Below are 20,702 nucleotides of genomic sequence, written 5' to 3'. Positions count from 1 at the left end.
GATTGCAATTAAATTTCTTATTGCTGAGGAATAACACTCTCTGATGGGCTTCCCTGGGGGGTCCAGAAAATAAAGAATCTGTCTGCAGTGCAGGAGACTGGAGTTCGATCCCCAGGTTGGGACGATTCCCTGGAGAAGGGAGTGGCAACCCACTCCAGTATTCTTACCTGGAGAATTCTGTGGACAGAGAAGCCTGGTGGGCTACAGTTCATGGGGTCTCAGAGTCGGACATGACTTAATGACTAACATTTTTTCACATATTTGTTAAAAGAAGAGGAAAATACATATGTAAAAATATATATGAATACGTATGTCAATGCATATATGTATGTACTTACAAAAGTGAAAGTGAAGTCACTCAGTCATGTCCGACTCTTTGCGACCCCGTGGGCTATAGCCTACCAGGCTCTTCCTTCCATGGGATTTTCCAGGCAAGAGTACTGGGGTGGGTTGCCATTTCCTTCTCCAGGGGATCTTCAGTATTCTGAGCTGGAGAATTCCTTGGACAGAGGAGCCTGGTGGGCTATAGTCCATCAGGTCGCAAAGAGTCAGACATGACTTAGCGACTAACACTTTTTCACATATTTGTTAAAAAAAGAAAAAAATACATATGTAAAAATATGTATGAATTCATATTATCAGTGCACATATGTATGTACATATATACATATATAAAAACACATATTTAAAAGTACATATGTAAAAATATATAATGAATACATATGTAAAATGCATATGTAAAAATACATATGAATACATATGTAAAAAAAGAAAATGCATAATTAGCAGTTAACTTTCTTTTTTCTTTTTGCAATATAGGATTAAATTACCATGCTCCTACCAGAGGCCCTTATCACACCTAAAATAATTTCTTAATATCATCAATTATCCTGTCAGTTGTCAAATTGTCTCCTATGTGTCGTAATTTTTTTAAGATTCATTTTAGTTAGAATACAAATAAGGTCCCCATGTTGCAAGGAATAATATCCCTTAAGTCTCTTTTAATATCTAATTTTTCCCTCCATCACTCTGCCTCACCTCCTGTAATGTTTCTGTTGAGGAAACCAGGTCATTTTCCCTGTAGAATTTTCCGTAGTCTGAATTCTGTTGATTGCATCCCTGCGTTGCACTGCTTCAATCACTATTGTTGTTTATGTAGATCAGCACACGTATCCTACAGGTATTGCCCTCCACAGAGTGAGACATACCTCCTCTGAATCAGAACAGCCTCAAATGAGAATGACATCGCCACAGTCATTTTTGCTTTAGAACCATGTAAGATAATGTTCAGGTGTTCTTTGGCCATTGTCTCTTGTCTCTGTGTGAAAAAGTCATAAAGATATAAAATAATTAGGAAGAGGATGTCACTCAGGATGCATATCTGTGAGGAACAATCAGATTTTTTTCAAAAATGATCATAAATGGACTCTTGTAAAGTTACACAACTTAATGCCAGTGCCAATTAATCTGATGGGCAAGGAGTCTTAGAGTGACAGAGGGCAATGCTGTGTGCTTGGGAACTTCACTGAAGCATAAATGCAGACAGCTATGAAGATTTAATTAAAATTAAATATGAGAGACCTAAAAAAATGGCATGTACTGAAACCACCATAAAAACTAAACTCTAAAAAAGGCTGTTCACATTTTTCTGAATAGCTCTTTCAGCCTGTAATGAAAACAGATGGATTACTTCAGTACTGAAATTTAGTACCTACAATGAGTTTACAGAGATCTAAATTTGTGATTATAGACCCTTAAACCCAATATAGCTTCAGGAAATAGAATAATTTCAAGGAGAAAAATAGTTTTCAGTGGTGACGTAGACATTTTAACCATCAAAGCAGCCTCATTTTCCATTTCTGCTTATAAGATGCCATAAGGCCTGTCACATCAATAACCTTAGATTTAATTTTGACCCATGCTTTTCTTATATAGCATACTCTTTATGGATCATTGGCCAACTCTATTGTTATTGCTGTAACATTAAAAAATAAATTCTTAACTTATAAACTAGACCCTTTTTTAACTTGGAGAGTTAATACTTTTTGATGTAGGACCTATTTGTATTTCTTTAATAAATTGGGCTTCCCTAGTGGCTCAGCTGGTAAAGAATCCACCTGCAATGCAGGAAACCTGGGTTTGATCCCTGGGTTGGAAAGATCCCTTGGAGAAGGGAATGGCTAACCACTCCAGTATTCTGGCCTGGAGAACTCCATGAACTGTACAGTCCATGGTGTTGCAAAGAGTCGGACACAACTGAGTGACTTTCACTTAACTTAATAAGCAAAATTATGTAGGGAATTGACATACTTGTGAGCAGGAAGTATCATTTGATAAAGTATTTGCCACTCATCAAAGATAAAAACTGTGACTTATCTACGTTCCTTGGTCTGTGCACTGATGGTGAAAGATTCACTTCAAGACTGAATGGGGTTAGAGTCCTTACAGGGCTGCCTTAGTAACACTTCCTTTCCAGGTGGCTTAGTGGTAAAGAATCCACCTGCCAGTGCAGGGGATGCAGTAGGTATAGGTTTGATCCCTGGGTGGGGATGATCCCCTGGAGAAGGAAATGGCAACCCACTTCCATATTCTTGCTGGGAAAATCCCATGGACAGAGCAGGCTGGCTGGCTACAGTCCATGCAGTTGCAAAGGAATTGGACACAACTGACTGAGCACATGACAAATGACTTAGTAACAATTACCAAACCACCATCAAAATATTGTGTGTTTGAAATTCCTCTTTAATAGGAAGGAAGGATTCTTCATTAGGCCAGTCTTCCTTGTGACCAAGAATATGCATTTGTAAGATTGAGATTTTAATGTCTGGTTAAGGTTTTTGTCTCTAGCTAGTGAGCAGAGGGCTTCCCTGATGGTTCTGATGGTAAAGAATCTGCCTGCAATGCAGGAGACCTGAGTTTGATTCCTGGGTCAGGAATCCCCTGGAGGAGGGCAGGGCAACCCTCTCCAGTATTCTTGCAGGAGAATCCCATGGACCAGAGCCTGATGGGCTACAGTCCACAGGATAGCAGAGTTGGACTGTGCACACACACATGCACAGTAAGCAGATTCAAACTGAGCTCTATTCTTTGGCGTCCCTCTTTTCATCCAATACTCCTTTACTACATTTTAGGCAGTAGATAGTAAGCAAAGAAATAGAATTTTTTGGTTCTTATGATGCTTGGGTTCACATCCTGCTCCTTAGCTGTAATAGCATTCTTAGTATCACAAGTGACAAAAATTCCTCCCAAAAAAGAAATGTACTGGCGTCCTGACTTTGGAGAGCAGAGGTAGTGCTGCATTCAGGCACGTTACTCGAGCTGTCCACGGGGTGCAGGCTTGTTCTTGCTGTCCCTGGATGGTCTGTCTTCTCTATTGGCCACCAGCACCCTGGCTCTATCCTAAAAGGGCTATCACCTAAATTGGAAGATCAAAGTATTCTTCCTTCTACTTTATCATTTCTCAGTCTTTGTTTTGTATCACTTCCCTTTTTCTTGTTTTTAAAGTTATCCCTCCTTTTTTCCAAGGCTGACTTTTCCCCTTCATCTTTGATCCCCTCCCATCTGTCTTATCCAAGAATATAGAGGCAGTCTCCACTAATTAGCTCCCCTCTTTAAAATCTTAACCTTTCTACTAATGTTCAAGTGCACCATCCTAAAACTAAACACCTTTAGCTTTCAGATCCCCTTCAGTTGTTGTCTGATGTCTAGGTTTCCTTATTGAGTGTAAAAATCCCTCCTGTAGACCTTCGTGAGTGTTAATCCTCTTCCTTGCTGGAGAATGTCTGTGCTCATTCCCACCATTTCCTCAGCTCTTACTCAGAGCCTTTAGTTCTGCTGTACTCACCTCTCACCTTTCTCATCCTGTGGCTTCTTTATAATTCTTGTGGTGGGCTGAAAAATGACCTCACCCCTACGCTCCAACATCTGTGTCGAAATGAAACTGGTGAATACTGCTTTATTTGGAAAATTTGATTGCAGATGTGATGAAGGGTTTTGAGATGAGATGACCCTGGATCATGTGGATAGGCCATGAATGCCATCACACAGGCTCTCATGAGGGAGAGAAGCGAGGGCAATTCGGCACCACAGGCACACGTAGCACAAGGCAAGGAATGCGCAAAAATGCTGGATTGTGAAAGAGGCAAGAAACACTTTCTGCCCTGGAGCTTCCAAGGAAGCCTGACTCTGGTTCTGCTGACGCTTTGAGTTTGAACTTTCAGCCTCCAGAAATGTGAAAGAATAAATTTCTGTTGTTCTTAAGGGATGGAGTTTGTGGTAATTTGTTAAGATCGCTGCTGCTACTGCTGCTGCTAAGTCGCTTCAGTCGTGTCTGACTCTGTGCGACCCCATAGACGGCCTCTTTGGACATTCTTGATAAAATCATTGACCAAAGTGAACATGCCTGAGTAAACAAGACTTAGATCAAGAAGGAGACTCTTATCAGCTCTCCAGCAGACCCCCAGAGTCCCTTTTCAGCCTTTGCCCCTACCAAAGAATTCACTATTTTGAATTATCACGTTTGTGAACCTAATATGAACCGCATCAAGAAGAATAAACCTATCTCTTTTGTATATGGATTCTTTCTTCTAACAATCCGTGAGGTTCATCCATGTTGTCATATGTGGTTATAGATTTTTAAATTGTCATTGCTGTATAGTATTCATTGTCTATATAGAGCACACATTATTTTTTCTACTGTTGATGGTTTACCAATACTGCTGTTATGAATATTGATTATGGACCTTTTGGTGAACATCGATTTGTGTTTCTGTTGGGTATATAATGAGGAATGGATTTCCTGAGTCGAAGATGCCTTGTCATTTCGTTCTGTACTAAGTTGACAATCTCATCTACAGTTCTACTTTAACTATCCCTCATCATTCTGACTCTTGAAATCTCTCAGTCTGATTCTGATCTTAGTGCTTAGATATAAAATGACAGCTATCAATTACACACACACACACACATACAAACACAGTGTTTAGTCTGTTCCAGTTTAAAGATAAGTTACTGCCAGAAAAGTGGCTCTCCCCTTGTCATTTGTCATGTTAATTGTCATGTTAATGACAAGTCATCAGTCTTAACCATTCAAGTTTGAAACAGAATCACTTTTAATTCTTTCTTTGATTATCCTGCGTCCACCAAATCTCAAAAGCTTCCCTTCCACCATGATTGCCCACCATGTTCTCTCTACATCAGTTTGGGGGTACACTGTCCCTTGAATGACTCCTTAACTTGTCTCCCACCTTATAGTCTCTTTTGATACTCATCCATCTAAAAATTCTAGGTTTATCCTTACGAACTTTGATCCTGCTGCACCACTTCTCAAAACTCATGGACATGGATGGATCACCATTGATTATAAAAATCAAGTCAACATTCCTTATGTTGACTTTCTATGCCTCATAATTTGATTTCAACATCATTTCTATGAGTAATTATTTACCTGAAGTTTCACCAGCTGGTATTGAGTTATCTATTCACATTGTCTTCAAAAACATTTTTATGATAAATTGCTCAAAGGGCTTCCGATGAACGATTCCTATAGTGGCTCCATATAATGGCCATGTATTAAGAGTTTCCTGTGCCTGGTGTACACGTAACCCACACAACAGCTTTGTGTGGTAAATACCTGTGTTATTATCCTCAATTTACAGTTAAGGACACCAAAGCTTGGAGAATTTAAGGTGTCTAATGTTATCCAGCCAGAAACCTAATTAGGATGCAGACACTGGAAATCACGACTCAGCTTACTTGCGTTTTGCATATTCATGACTCCTCTCAAGACCATGGGAGATGAGGAGGCTTCCCTTCCAGCTTTCAGGTCTGTGGTGTGCTTTTCTGAGGCAGCATCTCCTCCTAACAGAGAGCTGTGATTCCAGGTCCCGCCAGTCTGCAGATGTGTGCTTTTCCCCCTCACGTTCTCTGAAGCTGGCCCATCATGAACTGAACTCTAGCAGCCATTGCCTGGGTAAGGGGGCTTTAGTTCTTATACCACCAATTTGGTTTGGTTCTGCTCCCTCCTTCTTTTCCTGTTTCTCTTCTCCTCCTTCCTCCCTTTCTCTGCTGTTTCTTTCTTCCTCTGCAGGCTTCTCCCTTTTCCTCTCCCCGCCCCCTCCCACCCTCCCTGCCCTTCCTTTGGTAGGTGCCATGATTCTCAGCATTTTTGAAAGATCACCCTCTGGAAGTGCACAATGTCCCTCAGGTCACTTACTTTGAGGGCTTCACTTTTCAGGTTCAAAAAACCCGCGATACCTCAGTATAATAATCAAATAAGCAAATTAGTGCTGGAGTGGGGAGATTATGTATACATTTGCTTGAGCAATATATGAATGATTCATGTTTGAATCACTATACATATATTTATTGTAGTTTAGGGATGAGGAAATTGTGGGCCAAAATCTATTGTTGATACAGATATGTATCATTATACACTGTAGAGTTAACCAAACACCATACAAGAAAATAAAAGGATGCTGATGAAACTAAATGTGTAGTAATTTATAACAGGAATTTCCAAACCATGACCCATTCAAAACAACAATGATGATGGATTATTCTTCTATCCTACCTGAAAATCTCAACAGTTTCAGTTGTACAGAAGGAGTTTTGCAATCTCTCAACATTGTATCCCTACCAGACTTTAGAAGACTAACTTAGAACCTTCAGGAGACTCTACTGGGGCACTACCTTTAGGCTCTGAGTAACATTTTAGTAATTTTCATGTTGTAGATCACTTGCAGGTAGCCCTTATTCATTCATGAAAGAAAAATCTATGGAATGCAGATGATGGTTCCCTGAAGAATTAGGAAGGGATGATCATTTGGGGGTTAGTGTCTGCTCTTTAGAGACTCTCTCTTGGTTCACCCACTGAGGATCCTACTGGGATTGATGTTGGTGTTTTCTGTTTTAGCTGTGCCAGGTCTTAGTTTTGGCATGTGAGATTGTTTAGTTGTGGCACATTAACTCTTAGTTGTGTCACATGGGATCTAGTTCTTTGACCAGGGATCGAACCCTGTCCCCCTGCATTGAGAGAATGGAGTTTTAGCCGTTGAACCACCAGGGAAGTCCTCTACTTAGTTTTCTGTTTTGATTTTCTGAACTTCTCAACCAAGCCCAGTACCCTTCCTTTCCTTGGCTTCCTCCGTAATGCCTTTGATGTGCCTGGGCTGCAGTTTTTCCTATGCACTCCACTTTCTGACTCCATTAACAGCTAATGCCTCACCCACATAGATGTCTGTCATCCATCCCACCGAGGAAACTTTTATATAATAGATATTCAGGACATTTGTTTAATTAAATTGGAATTAATGGATCACTGCAGGGATTAACCCATCATGACTGGATGGGTAGTTCTGTGTGATAACTTGGGAAGTTTCCAGTGATTATGGAATGTTAGAGCACCTTGTAGACTATAGAATAAGCTGAATCACTACTGGGCTCTTGCTTTTTCATCAGTCATCCTGAGGTCAAGGAAAAAAACTGAATAGATAAAAAGTAAACATTAATGTCTTTCCTTCAGTGCTGCGTTTTACAAGCAGAGGCAGCTCTTGTGAGATATTTAACTAACAGATATGGTATTATCATGGAAAAATTGAATAAAAAAAGTAACAAAGACCATGAACCACTGCCATTTGCTGACTGAAATGCAATTAGGCACAACAGTTTTGTGTGATTGTCCTAGAAATGTATTATGCTTTAATAAACTCCTGGCAAACCTAATTAGATGCTCCATTTAGCATTAATTGAATTGGAACAAGGAAAGAAACTATACCTCATGTAAAGTTGTAAGAGGCACATTTTTAAATGACTGACTTAGCCTTAAATTTTGAAATGTGAAATGTGGCAGTTTTACTCACAATATTACCATAGAAACTCAATTAGACAATTATTAAGTGCATTTACTCATGAAATATACTACAAGAGTATATGTATCAGTCTCCAGATCTAGTTTTGCTTTCCATTCATGTCCTGATCTTTGGAACTTCCATATCCCATAAATGTAGCATGTGGCTCATTTAAGAATTAAGGGCATGGATTTTCCAGCCAGATTGCTTGGTTTTGAATCGTGATGCTAGCATTTTCAGACTGATTTGGGGCCGATTGTTTTTATCTTCTCTACCTCAGTGTCCTGAAACAATAACATTACCTACCACAAAAGGGAGATTATGAAGATTAAGTAATTTAGTACTTGAAAAGCATATGATGTCTGACACGTGTACTTACTAAATACATGTTTGTAAAATAAAATGGATAAATTGTACCTCATATAAGTGGGTCTCAAGAATTGTAGAGTATCAAGTGTTTATTCGGAGAAGGCAATGGCACCCCACTCCAGTACTTTTGCCTGGAAAATCCCATGGATGGAGGAGCCTGGTAGGCTGCAGTCCATGGGGTCGAGAAGAGTTGGACACGACTGAGCGACTTCACTTGCATTTTTCACTTTCATACATGGGAGAAGGAAATGGCAACCCACTCCAGTGTTCTTGCCTGGAGAATCCCAGGGACGGGGGAGCCTGATGGCTGCCGTCTATGGGGTCACACAGAGTCGGACACAACTGAAGTGACTTAGCATAACATAGCATAGCAAGTGTTTGTTATTTTGGTCACCTGATGCAGAGAGCTGACTCATTGGAAAAGATCCTGATGCTGGGAAAGATTGAAGGCAGGAAGAGAAGGGGACAACAGAGGATGAGATGGGTGGATGGCAGTGTTGACTGAATGCACATGAATTTGAGCAAACTCCAGGAGATACTGAAAGACAGGGAATCCTGGCGTGCTGCCAGGGGTTCAAAGAGTCCATGGGGTTGCAAAGAGTTGGGTATGACTTAGTGACTGAACAACAGCAAGGTGTTTGTGTAGTTTGTTATAATTATATCATCTTGTGCATTCTTAGCATGTCTTAGGATGGTTTCATGAGGAAGATAATTTTCACCTGTTTATTTTATTACTTTTGAAAAGATATGGATCAGAGTCAGAAGGTCATGATAAGCTATGTTCTTTAATTAGATAATGAAATATTATTGTGTAAAAAATGCTGTGTAACTGGAAGGCATAGCCAGTATAATAAGGCAAAACAAAAAACAACTAACAAGAAAACAAAAACCATGAAAGACATACAGATTGGAAAGGAAGAAGTAAAACCATTTCTGGTTATAGATGATATAATGGTCCATGTAGAAAATGCCAAAACACATGCGCCCCCCCCCCCAAATGCTTCTTGAACTAATAAGTTAATTTAGTAAAGTCTCAGGATACAAGGTCAGTATACAAAAATCTACTATTGTTTTATATACTACAATGAAAAATTGGGATTTGAAATTTTAAAAAGAGTACAGCTATGATAGTACCCCAAAATGAAACATTTAGGTATAATTTAACAAAGTATGTATAGGAACTGTATATTGAAAATTACAAAATATTGATGAACAAAATCAAAGACTTAAATAAGTAGAGAGGTATGCCTAGGCATGCATTGAAACACTCAGTATTGTTAAGATGTTAGATCTCTCCGAAATGATCCATAGTCATCATGAGTGGATGCTCAGTCTCTTCAGTTCTGTCTGAGTCTTTGCAACCCTATGGACTGTAGCCCACAGGCTCCTGTGTCCATGGGGTTCTCCAGACAAGAATACTGGTGCAGGTTGCCATGCCCACTCCAGGGGATCTTCCCAACCCAAGTCTCTTATGTCTCCTGCATTGTCAGGCAGGTTCTTTACCACTTGCGCCACCTGGGAAGCCCTGTCGTCATCATAATCCTAGTCAGAATTCTGGGAGAAATTTTTTTAGCTATCAGTGGATAGCTTTTAATTACCAGTTGATTGTAAAATCTATATAGGAAAGAAAATAGAAGAACTAAAATAGCTACAACAATTTTGAAAACAGAAGAGTGGGAGAACTCACATTGCTTGATTCTAGTACCTTCCGTGAAGCTACCACAGACAAAACAGTGTATATAGCACAGACGGTCCCCGACTTACAATGGTGCAGTTTATGATTTTTTTTTTTACTTTGATGGCGCAAAAATGATACCCATTCAGTAGAACCCATACTTTGAATTTTGAATTATGATCTTTTCCCAGCTTAGTGATACATTCTCAGTTGTGATGCTGGGCAGAGAACCAAAGCTCTCAGTCAGCCAGGCAATCAGGAGGAGAAACAACCGATACACTTACAACCATTCTGCACCCATACAGCATTCCATTTTCACTTTCGGTACGCTATTTGATAAGTTATATGAGATATTCAGCACTTTAATATAAAATAGGCTTTGCATTAGATGATTTTGCCCAACTATAGACTAGTATAAGTGTTCTGAGCACATTGAAGGCAGGCTGGGCTAAACTATGATGTTTGGTAGGTTAAGTGTATTAAATGTATTTAAATTTACAGTATTTTCAACTTACAATGGGTTTTTCTGGACATAACCTCATTGTAAGTTGAGAAACATCTGTATTCGCAAAAAGTAAATACATAGATCAATGGAATAGAATAGACCATCCAAAAATTTTTGGAAGAAAAAATCAAAATGGATTGTAAGCTTCAATGTAAGGTATAAAAGGTATAGCACTTTCAATAAAAATCATAAGAGAAAACTTTTGTGACTTGGGTTAGGCAAAGATTTTTTTCAGATACCACACCTAAAGCACAATCCACAGTAGAAAAAATCGGTAAATTGGGCTTAAAGTTAAAATTTTCATCTCTCCTAAAGACACTTAACAGAATGAAAAGGCAGATCGCAAACAGGGAGAAAGTATTTGTGAATCACATATCTGACAAAGGAAAAATATCAATATAAAAACAGACAAAACTCACATTAAGAAAACAAGCTCAACAATAAAAAGGGGGGGAAGGCACGTGCTTTGAACATGTTATCAAAGAAGATGAAAGAGTGAATATTATGCTATGGAAATTTTTAAAATATATTCAGAAAAAAATACAAATACATTAGAACAAATCACTTGACTGAATTTGAAGTAGGAAGAATGCCTTCCTCTGTTATCATACTGTCTTATGGTATTTTAAAATTCCTACACAAATAAACATTTTTAATGTTGTATATTGCATCCCACAGGGGTCTGTTCCTGTTTCCATGTTCAGATCTAATGAATGGATTTTAGTCTACTTGTACCATTTATTTTACGTGTCTCATTTCTCTCTTAATCTAAAAGCCTTCTGCAGCATTTCTACTTTATTTTAGCAACAATTCCACGAATCAGTTCTCTAGAAAGAACCCATTTCCCCCCTCTATTGTCACTACTTAGTATTTTTCTTTGCTATCGCTCGTTTGTTTTCTCATCAGCAGCTGTTTCATTTCGTTTCTCTCAGCCATACTGTATGCTGTCTCTTGATTTTAACGCTGTGTGGCTGACTGTGAGTGGCTGGCATCTGTGGGAGGAGGAAGCCGAGTGGGTGCCTGAGGCAGATGGGCCACGTGGGTGGGGTGCAGTGACTCATTTTTTTCATGTGTTGATTTTTGTTGTAGAAATGTTAAGGACCCCAGAAGAAAACTCTCTAGTTCTATTAGAGAGCCTTGAAGTCATGGCTAGCCTTGAAAAGTATCTTTTGAAGCTCCTTTGACTTGCCCTCCCCTTTTATAACCTCACTAAATCTTCTGGGTCTTTAGCTTTCATTTGATCTGATTTATTTCTCCTTCACAGAATGTAGACTCTAATTTCATATTCATTAGATAAGGCCAGCTGAATCAAACAACCTCTTGAGGATCTGTGTTCCTTTTATAAAAGGGTTGCACTTTGATTGCATGCAGGTCTTCAATGTTTTTATATTTTGGTGGGTTCCTAAATTACAAAAGTAATCAGTGTTCATAAAAGAAATTGTATAAGATATGGAAGGCATAAAGAGGAAAAGATAAGTCATAATTCCATTACACAGTTGTTATCACAGTTTACATTTTGCTGTACAACTTTCCAAAACTTTTTTATTCATGTACATCTATACATATAGAATATATATAATAATAAATTGATGATAATGTATACATTACGTTTTAATGTGTATGCTATACATTATAATGTATATATTTTACTTTTTTCCTAAATATAGTGTGTGTGTGTGTGTGTATGTGTGGTCATTTTTCTAATAATGTATATTTAGGCATTTTTCCAATGTTACTGCAAAAATAATATTTCAGTGGATATACTTACAAGTAAATCTGCCACATGTATAGGAATTTTCTCACGATAAATTCTTAGGAATGGAATTATTGAGTCAAAGAATATGCATAATTTTAAGGACTCAAGATCTCCTAAAGAGTTTACACTTCCCCATAGCATATAAGAATACCATTTCTCTGCATCTTCATTGGGTATTTTGAAATATCTTTGGCCCCTTGATAGGAAAAAAAACTTTGTATTGGTTTAGTGTTCATTTATTAGGAGTGAGATATAGAATAGTTTTATATGTGATGTTTAAAATTGTATGTGATGCTTAAAATTCTCCGAGCCAGGCTTCAGCAATATGTGAACCGTGAACTTCCTGATGTTCAAGCTGGTTTTAGAAAAGGCAGAGGAACCAGAGATCAAATTGCCAACATCCGCTGGATCATGGAAAAAGCAAGAGAGTTCCAGAAAAACATCTATTTCTGCTTTATTGACTATGCCAAAGCCTTTGACTGTGTGGATCACAATAAACTGTGGGAAATTCTGAAAGAGATGGGAATACCAGACCACCTGACCTGCCTCTTGAGAAACCTATATACAGGTCAGGAAGCAACAGTTAGAACTGTACTTGGCACAACAGACTGGTTCCAAATAGGAAAAGGAGTACGTCAAGGCTGTATATTGTCACCCTGTTTATTTAACTTCTATGCAGAGTACATCATGAGAAACGCTGGACTGGAAGAAACACAAGCTGGAATCAAGATTGCCGGGAGAAATATCAATAACCTCAGATATGCAGATGACACCACCCTTATGGCAGAAAGTAAAGAGGAACTAAAAAGGCTCTTGAAGGTGAAAGTGGAGAGTGAAAAAGTTGGCTTAAAGCTCAACATTCAGAAAACGAAGATCATGGCATCCGGTCCCGTCACTTCATGGGAAATAGATGGGGAAACAGTGGAAACAGTGTCAGACTTTCTTTTTGGGGCTCCAAAATCACTGCAGATGGTGACTGCAGCCATGAAATTAAAAGACACTTACTCCTTGGAAGGAAAGTTATGACCAACCTAGATAGCATATTCAAAAGCAGAGACATTACTTTGCCAACAAAGGTTCATCTAGTCAAGGCTATGGTTTTTCCAGTGGTCATGTATGGATGTGAGAGTTGAACTGTGAAGAAGGCTGAGTGCTGAAGAATTGATGCTTTTGAACTGTGGTATTGGAGAAGACTCTTGAGAGTCCCTTGGACTGCAAGGAGATCTAACCAGCCCATTCTGAAGATCAGCCCTGGGATTTCTTTGGAAGGAATGATGCTAAAGCTGAAACTCCAGTACTTTGTCCACCTCATGTGAAGAGTTGACTCATTTGAAAAGACTCTGATGCTGGGAGGAATTGGAGGCAAGAGGAGAAGGGGATGACAGAGGATGAGATGGCTGGATGGCATCATTGACTTGATGGACATGAGTCTGAGTGAACTCCAGGAGTTGGTGATGGACAGGGAGGCCTGGCGTGCTGCGATTCATGGGGTCGCAGAGTCGGACGCAACTGAGCAACTGATCTGATCTGATCTGATATGTGATGTTGCCATTTTAGTTACACTTTTGTGATTTTACCTGCCTATGTCCAGAGCCTAATTTTCTATAATGTAATGTTTTATGGTTGCTTATTTGTTTTAAATTGACCAATAAGAGATAAATTGATGCTTTTGAACTGTGGTGTTGGAGAAGACTCTTGAGAGTCCCTTGGACTGCAAGGAAATCCAACCAGCCCATTCTAAAGGAGATCAGTCCTGAGTGTTCATTGGAAGGACTGATGTTGAAGCTGAAACTCCAATACTTTGGCCACCTGATGTGAAGAGCTGACTCATTTGAAAAGACCCTGCTGCTGGGAGGGATTGAAGGTGGGAGAAGGGGACAACAGAGGATGAGATGGTTGGATGGCATCACTGACTCAATAGAGACGAGTTTGGGTGAACTCCGGGAGTTGTTGATGGACAGGGAAGCCTGGCGTGCTGCAGTCCATGGGGTCGCAAAGAGTTGTACACAACTGAGCAACTCAACTAAACTGAACTGATAAAGAGATAAGAGATAACAATAAAGATATTAACCTTTCATCTATCACATATTGCACATATTTTAAACAAATTAGTATCACTTGTTAAATGTGTTGTATGCTAATATTTTTATTTTGAGTAGGATCTGTTTATTGTATTTTCCAGAAGCTTATTATGATTTTAAAGGAAGCTGTTGATTTTCATAATTTTGCACCTTGACATCTTGTTAAATTGTATTAATACATATAATAGTTGTTTAATTTATTCTATTGTGGTTTTTTGGTTGGTAATCATAACATCTGCAAGTAATGATAATTATTTTATAGAATTATATGTCTGTACTTCATTAAATCTTATTGCATCAGTTAGGATTTTCAGATACTGTACTGGTAGTAAGAAAAAAAACAGCCTTGTCTTTTTCCTGATTTTCATGGGAATACCTGTGAAAGTACAAAGCTGTTATGAAATATATATTATTTTTCAATTTAAAGATGTGCCCTTATATTTTCAGTTTGCAGTTATTTTTAATGAAAAGTGGATTCTAAATTTTACATAAAGTACTAAGGAATCTTTGGGAACACTGATGAGTTTTTTCCACTGAGCCATCCTTGCATTCCCCAAATAAACTTTAAATCCATGATCTAGTGTTCTTATAGTATATAGTGCTTGGTACATTTTGCTCATTTTTCTTTCATGTTTCTGTCTGTATATATAAATGAATTTGAAACTAATCTGAATTTTATTTTTGTGACACTGCCAAATTTTGGTACCAAGTTAATGCTACCTTGGTGTTAGTCATCTGTGAAGTCTGGAAGAACTTGTATCTATAGTTGTATTCTCTCTCTTAGTCATAATTTCTATACCTTTGCTTCCTCTTTTTCTTGATTATACTTGCTAAGGACTTGCTAGATATTTGTTATAAAATTCAGCTCTGGATGGAGTCATAATTTTACCTGTTTGCTTCTTAAAATTTCATTTTACATTGATAACTTAACTGCTGTTTCCCATGAATCTACTTCTGGAAAGTTAGTTAGCTTGTTTTCAGTGTTAAAATTTAACAGAGTGCATTAGCCCCACTTTCCACCATTGCAGACTCTCCTTAGTTTCCAGTAATTACATGATCCTTTTCTTTTAAAAAAAAAGCAAAAATGCAGTTTTGCTGCAGTTTGTAAAACCACTTCCGATAGAACTGCTAATTTAAAATTCAGTGGTAAATGAAGAGGGAAAATCCCTATCATTTCCTCTTTGAATACTAAGTTATTGAAACAAAAAAGTGCTTACTGAGCATTATTTAGGTGTCATCATTTGGGGGACTTTGTTTTCTGTTTGCAGATATCGCCGTGGTGGAGATGAGTGATGCCTTCCGACAACCATCCTTATTTTACCACCTTGGAGTGAGAGAAAGTTTCAGCATGGCCAACAACATCATCCTCTACTGTGATACTAATTCAGACTCTCTGCAGTCGCTGAAGGTACTTTACTTGTTTACTAAATATTTACTTTAGGCCCCAGAGTTTTAGGGATACCTCTCCATCATCCAGAAAAAAAAAATCAAGTAGCATATGTTTGTGGTAGGATGTTATTGTCAGTCAAATAATTATGCAACAGTAACTAGTTACATTGCGAGGTTTAGCTGTAATTCAGTGTGGAAATTTGCTGATACACAGTTAGTGGGAAAACTTAGTATTGAGTTCTGTGCTCCAGTTGGAATTGCAGCTGAGGAGATGGTTGTGAACAGGAAGTTGTCACTGAACACACTGGAGAAAGAAGAGAGTACCTAATGTGTGGTCAGCCCTCATGCTGTGTCACCACTGGGAGTTTCCTTGGGCACACCTATCACCTACTAGAAGTATGCTGTCTACTGAAAGTTCTCCGAGTACAAATTCTCTATCACCAGAAAATTGCCATCTTCTGTCACTGGGATATGATTTCAGTTAAAGTGGGAAGAGGAGGAAGAAAAACGTACCATATTTGTCTACAAAATTCAACATGTCTCATGGCATTCTCTCCATGAGAGGAACTTAATTATAGGAGGGTATTTTCTCCGTTCAAGAGGATTGCCTAAAATGCTTTTGCAACGCCAAATGATTTTACACTGTATGATTCTTTGAAAAGCATCTAACAGTTCATCATGTAACTCATGCCAAACCTCATAATCAATCATTTCCTTTGTGAAACTTGCGTCTAGCTCTTTGTGGCTTTTTCTCATTTATCACTTCAGGTTCCCAAATCCAAGCCAACCTTGGTAAAATACAATAAAAATTAATTCAAAAAAACCCAACCTTGGGATGTGGAGTCCTGAAACCCAGAACCATACTTCTAATCACTTCAGAATTGGTATATGAAGATCTCTAACCCCAAACCCAAGGAAAAAATGTAGTCATGTTTTGCTTTTATCTGAGGATCTAAAGCTTGTATGGCTTTCTCTACAAAATATGCAGTGTCATTTAGCAAATACCTTTTCTGCATGCCAGGCCATTGTGCTGGGGATTGATTGGATATTCCTTCCCAGAATACTCTGAAATAGTTGTAAGAGATTTTTCCTGTCTGTCTAATCTGTTTTTCACCTGGAGCAATTCTTTAAGGAAACCCCTACCTAGCAACTAAACAACAGCAAAAACTTAATCTTACCCCAGATTTACCCCTTTAATTAATGTACCATACATTTCATGATGATGCATTTTTAATTAAACAGTTTGATTTAGTACTCTTTGCAACCTGTATTGGCAACCAATATTAGCAGGTTGATGAAGAGATTTAGTACTGTTTGAAAGAGAAAAAGGGGAGTGAAAAAGTTGGCTTAAAGCTCAACATTCAGAAAATGAAGATCATGGCATCTGGTCCCATCACTTCATGGCAAATAGATGGGGAAACAGAGGCTGACTTTATTTTTAGGGGCTCCAAAATCACTGCAGATGGTGATTGCAGCCATGAAATTAAAAGACGCTTACTCCTTGGAAGGAAAGTTATGACTAACTTAGACAGCATATTAAAAAGCAGAGACATTACTTTGCCAACAAAGGTCCATCTAGTCAGGGCTACGGTTTTTCCAGTAGTCATGTATGGATGTGAGAGTTGGACTGTGAAGAAAGCTGAGCGCCAAAGAATTGATGCTTTTGAACTGTGGTGTTGGAGAAGACTCTTGAGAGTCCCTTGGACTGCAAGGAAATCAACCAGTCCATCCTAAAGGAGATCAGTCCTGGGTGTTCATTGGAAGGACTGATGTTGAAGCTGAAACTCCAATACTTTGGCCACCTGATGTGAAGAGCTGACTCATTGGAAAAGACTCTGATGCTGGGAAAGATTGAGGGCAGGAGGAGAAGGGGATGAGAGAGGATGAGATGGTTGGATGGCATCACCGACTCAATGGACATGGGTTTGGGTGAACTTGGGGAGTTGGTGATGGACAGGCCTGGCATGCTGCTATTCATGGGGTTACGAAGAGTCGGACATGATTGAGCGACTGAACTGAACTGAACTGAAACCTATATTAGCAAGTTGATGAAGAGGTTATTTTATTCTTTGTGTTCTATTTTCTTTGCAGTAAATTCATTTTAAGCAGGCAGTGTTGTGTTGGACATTTTTCACTCTACAGTATTTTTATCCTTATCCTACTGGTATCTGGTGATTTAATTTTATGCCCATTCTTTCCTAGGGAAATTTTTTAAAATTACGTTTGAGAGAAAGAGATAAAGCTAATCTTATCAGAACTTTGTGTGGGACAAATAAACTGATTTATTTAATTGCTTTCAGCCAGCCTTTGTATAAAAGTGTTATTGGTATTTGAATAAAATAGTTCTTTAAAGAGGCTTGTCTATCTAAAATATGCTCATTTCTTGTGTACAATACATAATTGCTGTTTTTTATTGAGCACTTACTATGTGCTAGGTACTAAGCCCTTTTGTTATTGTATTGCTATTCAGTTGCTAAGTCACGTTCAATTTTTTGTGACCCCATGGACTGCAGCACGCCTGGCTTCCCTGTCCTTTACCATCTCCCAGAGTTGGCTCAAACTCATGTCCGTTGAGTCAGTGATGACATTCAACCATCTCATCATCTTTTGCCTTCTTCTCCTTTTACATTCAGTCTTACCCAACAGCACTGTCTTTTCCAATGAGTCAGTTCTCATCAGGTGGCCAAAGTATTGGAGTTTCATCTTTAGAATCAGTCCCCCAGGATTGATTTCCTTTAGGATCGACTAGTTTGATCTCCTTGCTATCCAAGGGACTTAGGAGTCTTCTCCAGCACCAAAATTCAAAAGCATCAGTTCCTTGGTGCTTACCCTTCTTTGTGGTCCAACTCTCACATCCATACATGAATGACTACTCGAAAACCATAGCTTTGACTAGACGGACCTTTGTCAGCAAAGTGATGTCTTTGCTTTTTAATATGCTGTCTAGGTTTATCATAGCTTTCCTTCCAAGGAGCAAGCAAGCGTCTTTTAATTTCATGGTTGCAGTCACCATCTGCAGTGATTTTGGAGCCCAAGAAAATAAAATCTGTCACTGCTTCCACTTTTTCCCCTTCTATTAGCCATGAAGTGATGGGACTGGATTAATTCTTAAAACATCACTTTGAGGTATATGCATGTGTGCACTAAGTCACTTTATCGTGTCTGACTTGGTGCAACCTTATGGACTGTAGCCCACCAGGCTCCTCTGTCCATGGGATTCTCCAGGCAAGAATACTGGAGTAGGTTGCCATGCTCTCCTACAGGGAATCTCCCCGACCCAGGGATTGAACCTGTGTCTCCTGAGTTTTGAGGTGTATATACCATCACCAAATTATAGGATTGCAAACTGAGATTCTGACATCAATCATTTGCCCAAGGTGATGTAGAAAATTTGGGTCCAGGTCTGCCTGAGTCCAAAGTCTGGCCCCCTTGACCACTAAACTTGACTCCAATTACTTCTGGTTAGAAGGATAGCAGACTATTTCCAGTTTTTTAAGGAATCTCCACACTGTTCTCCATAGTGGCTGTACTAGTTTGCATTCCCACCAACAGTGTAAGAGGGTTCCCTTTTCTCCACACCCTCTCCAGCATTTATTGCTTGTAGACTTTTGGATCGCAGCCATTCTGACTGGCATGAAATGGTACCTCATAGTGGTTTTGATTTGCATTTCTCTGATAATGAGTGATGTTGAGCATCTTTTCATGTGTTTGTTAGCCATCTGTATGTCTTCTTTGGAGAAATGTCTATTTAGTTCTTTGGCCCATTTTTTGATTGGGTCATTTATTTTTCTGGAATTGAGCTGTAGAAGTTGCTTATATATTTTTGAGATTAGTTGTTTGTCAGTTGCTTCATTTGCTATAATTTTCTCCCATTCTGAAGGCTGTCTTTTCACCTTGCTTATAGTTTCCTTTGTTGTGCAGAAGCTTTTAAGTTTAATTAGGTCCCATTTGTTTATTTTTGCTTTTATTTCCAATATTCTGGGAGGTGGGTCATAGAGGATCCTGCTGTGATGTATGTCGGAGAGTGTTTTGCCTATGTTCTCCTCTAGGAGTTTTATAGTTTCTGGTCTTACGTTTAGATCTTTAATCCATTTGAGTTTATTTTTGTGTATGGTGTTAGAAAGTGCTCTAGTTTCATTCTTTTACAAGTGGTTGACCAGTTTTCCCAGCACCACTTGTTAAAGAGATTGTCTTTAATCCATTGTATATTCTTGCCTCCTTTGTCAAAGATAAGGTGTCCATATGTGCATGGATTTATCTCTGGGCTTTCTATTTTGTTCCATTGATCTATATTTCTGTCTTTGTGCCAGTACCATACTGTCTTGATGACTGTGGCTTTGTAGTAGAGCCTGAAGTCAGGTAGGTTGATTCCTCCAGTTCCATTCTTCTTTCTCAAGATCGCTTTGGCTATTCGAGGTTTTTTGAATTTCCATACAAATTGTAAATTATTTGTTCTAGCTCTGTGAAGAATACCGTTGGTAGCTTGATAGGGATTGCATTGACTCTATAAATTGCTTTGGGTAGTATACTCATTTTCACTATATTGATTCTTCCAATCCGTGAACATGGTATATTTCTCCCTCTATTAGTGTCCTTTTTGATTTCTTTCACCAGTGTTTTATAGTTTTCTGTATATAGGTCTTTAGTTTCTTTAGGTAAATATATTCCTAAGTATTTTATTCTTTCCGTTGCAACGGTGAATGGAATTGTTTCCTTAAGTTCTCTTTCTGTTTTCTCATTATTAGCGTATAGGAATGCAAGGGATTTCTGTGTGTTGATTTTATATCCTGCAACTTTACTATAATCATTGATTAGTTCTAGTAGTTTTCTGGTGGAGTCTTTAGGGTTTTCTATGTAGAGGATCATGTCATCTGCAAATAGTGAGAGTTTTACTTCTTCTTTTCCAATTTGGATTCCTTTTATTTCTTTTTCTGCTCTGATTGCTGTGGCCAAAACTTCCAAAACTATGTTGAATAGTAATGGTGAAAGTGGGCACCCTTGTCTTGTTCCTGACTTTAGAGGAAATGCTTTCAATTTTTCACCATTGAGGATAATGTTTGCTGTGGGTTTGTCATATATA

The 20,702-nt window shown here is 38.6% G+C and overlaps 1 protein-coding gene across 1 annotated transcript in view; it reads left to right on the top strand.

The window, feature by feature from the left end:
- MAP3K5 (mitogen-activated protein kinase kinase kinase 5) overlaps nt 1–20,702 on the top strand; it is a 228,669-nt gene that overhangs the window by 47,921 nt on the left and 160,046 nt on the right. The window contains exon 2 of the mRNA XM_061428082.1: nt 15,502–15,641. Within this exon, the coding sequence (XP_061284066.1) occupies nt 15,502–15,641 (140 nt within the window). The remainder of the gene's footprint in view (nt 1–15,501; nt 15,642–20,702) is intronic.

Source organism: Bos javanicus, chromosome 9, assembly GCF_032452875.1.
Source record: "Bos javanicus breed banteng chromosome 9, ARS-OSU_banteng_1.0, whole genome shotgun sequence".
Classification (NCBI taxonomy): Eukaryota; Metazoa; Chordata; class Mammalia; order Artiodactyla; family Bovidae; genus Bos; species Bos javanicus.
This window is presented reverse-complemented; position numbering and strand designations above follow the sequence as displayed.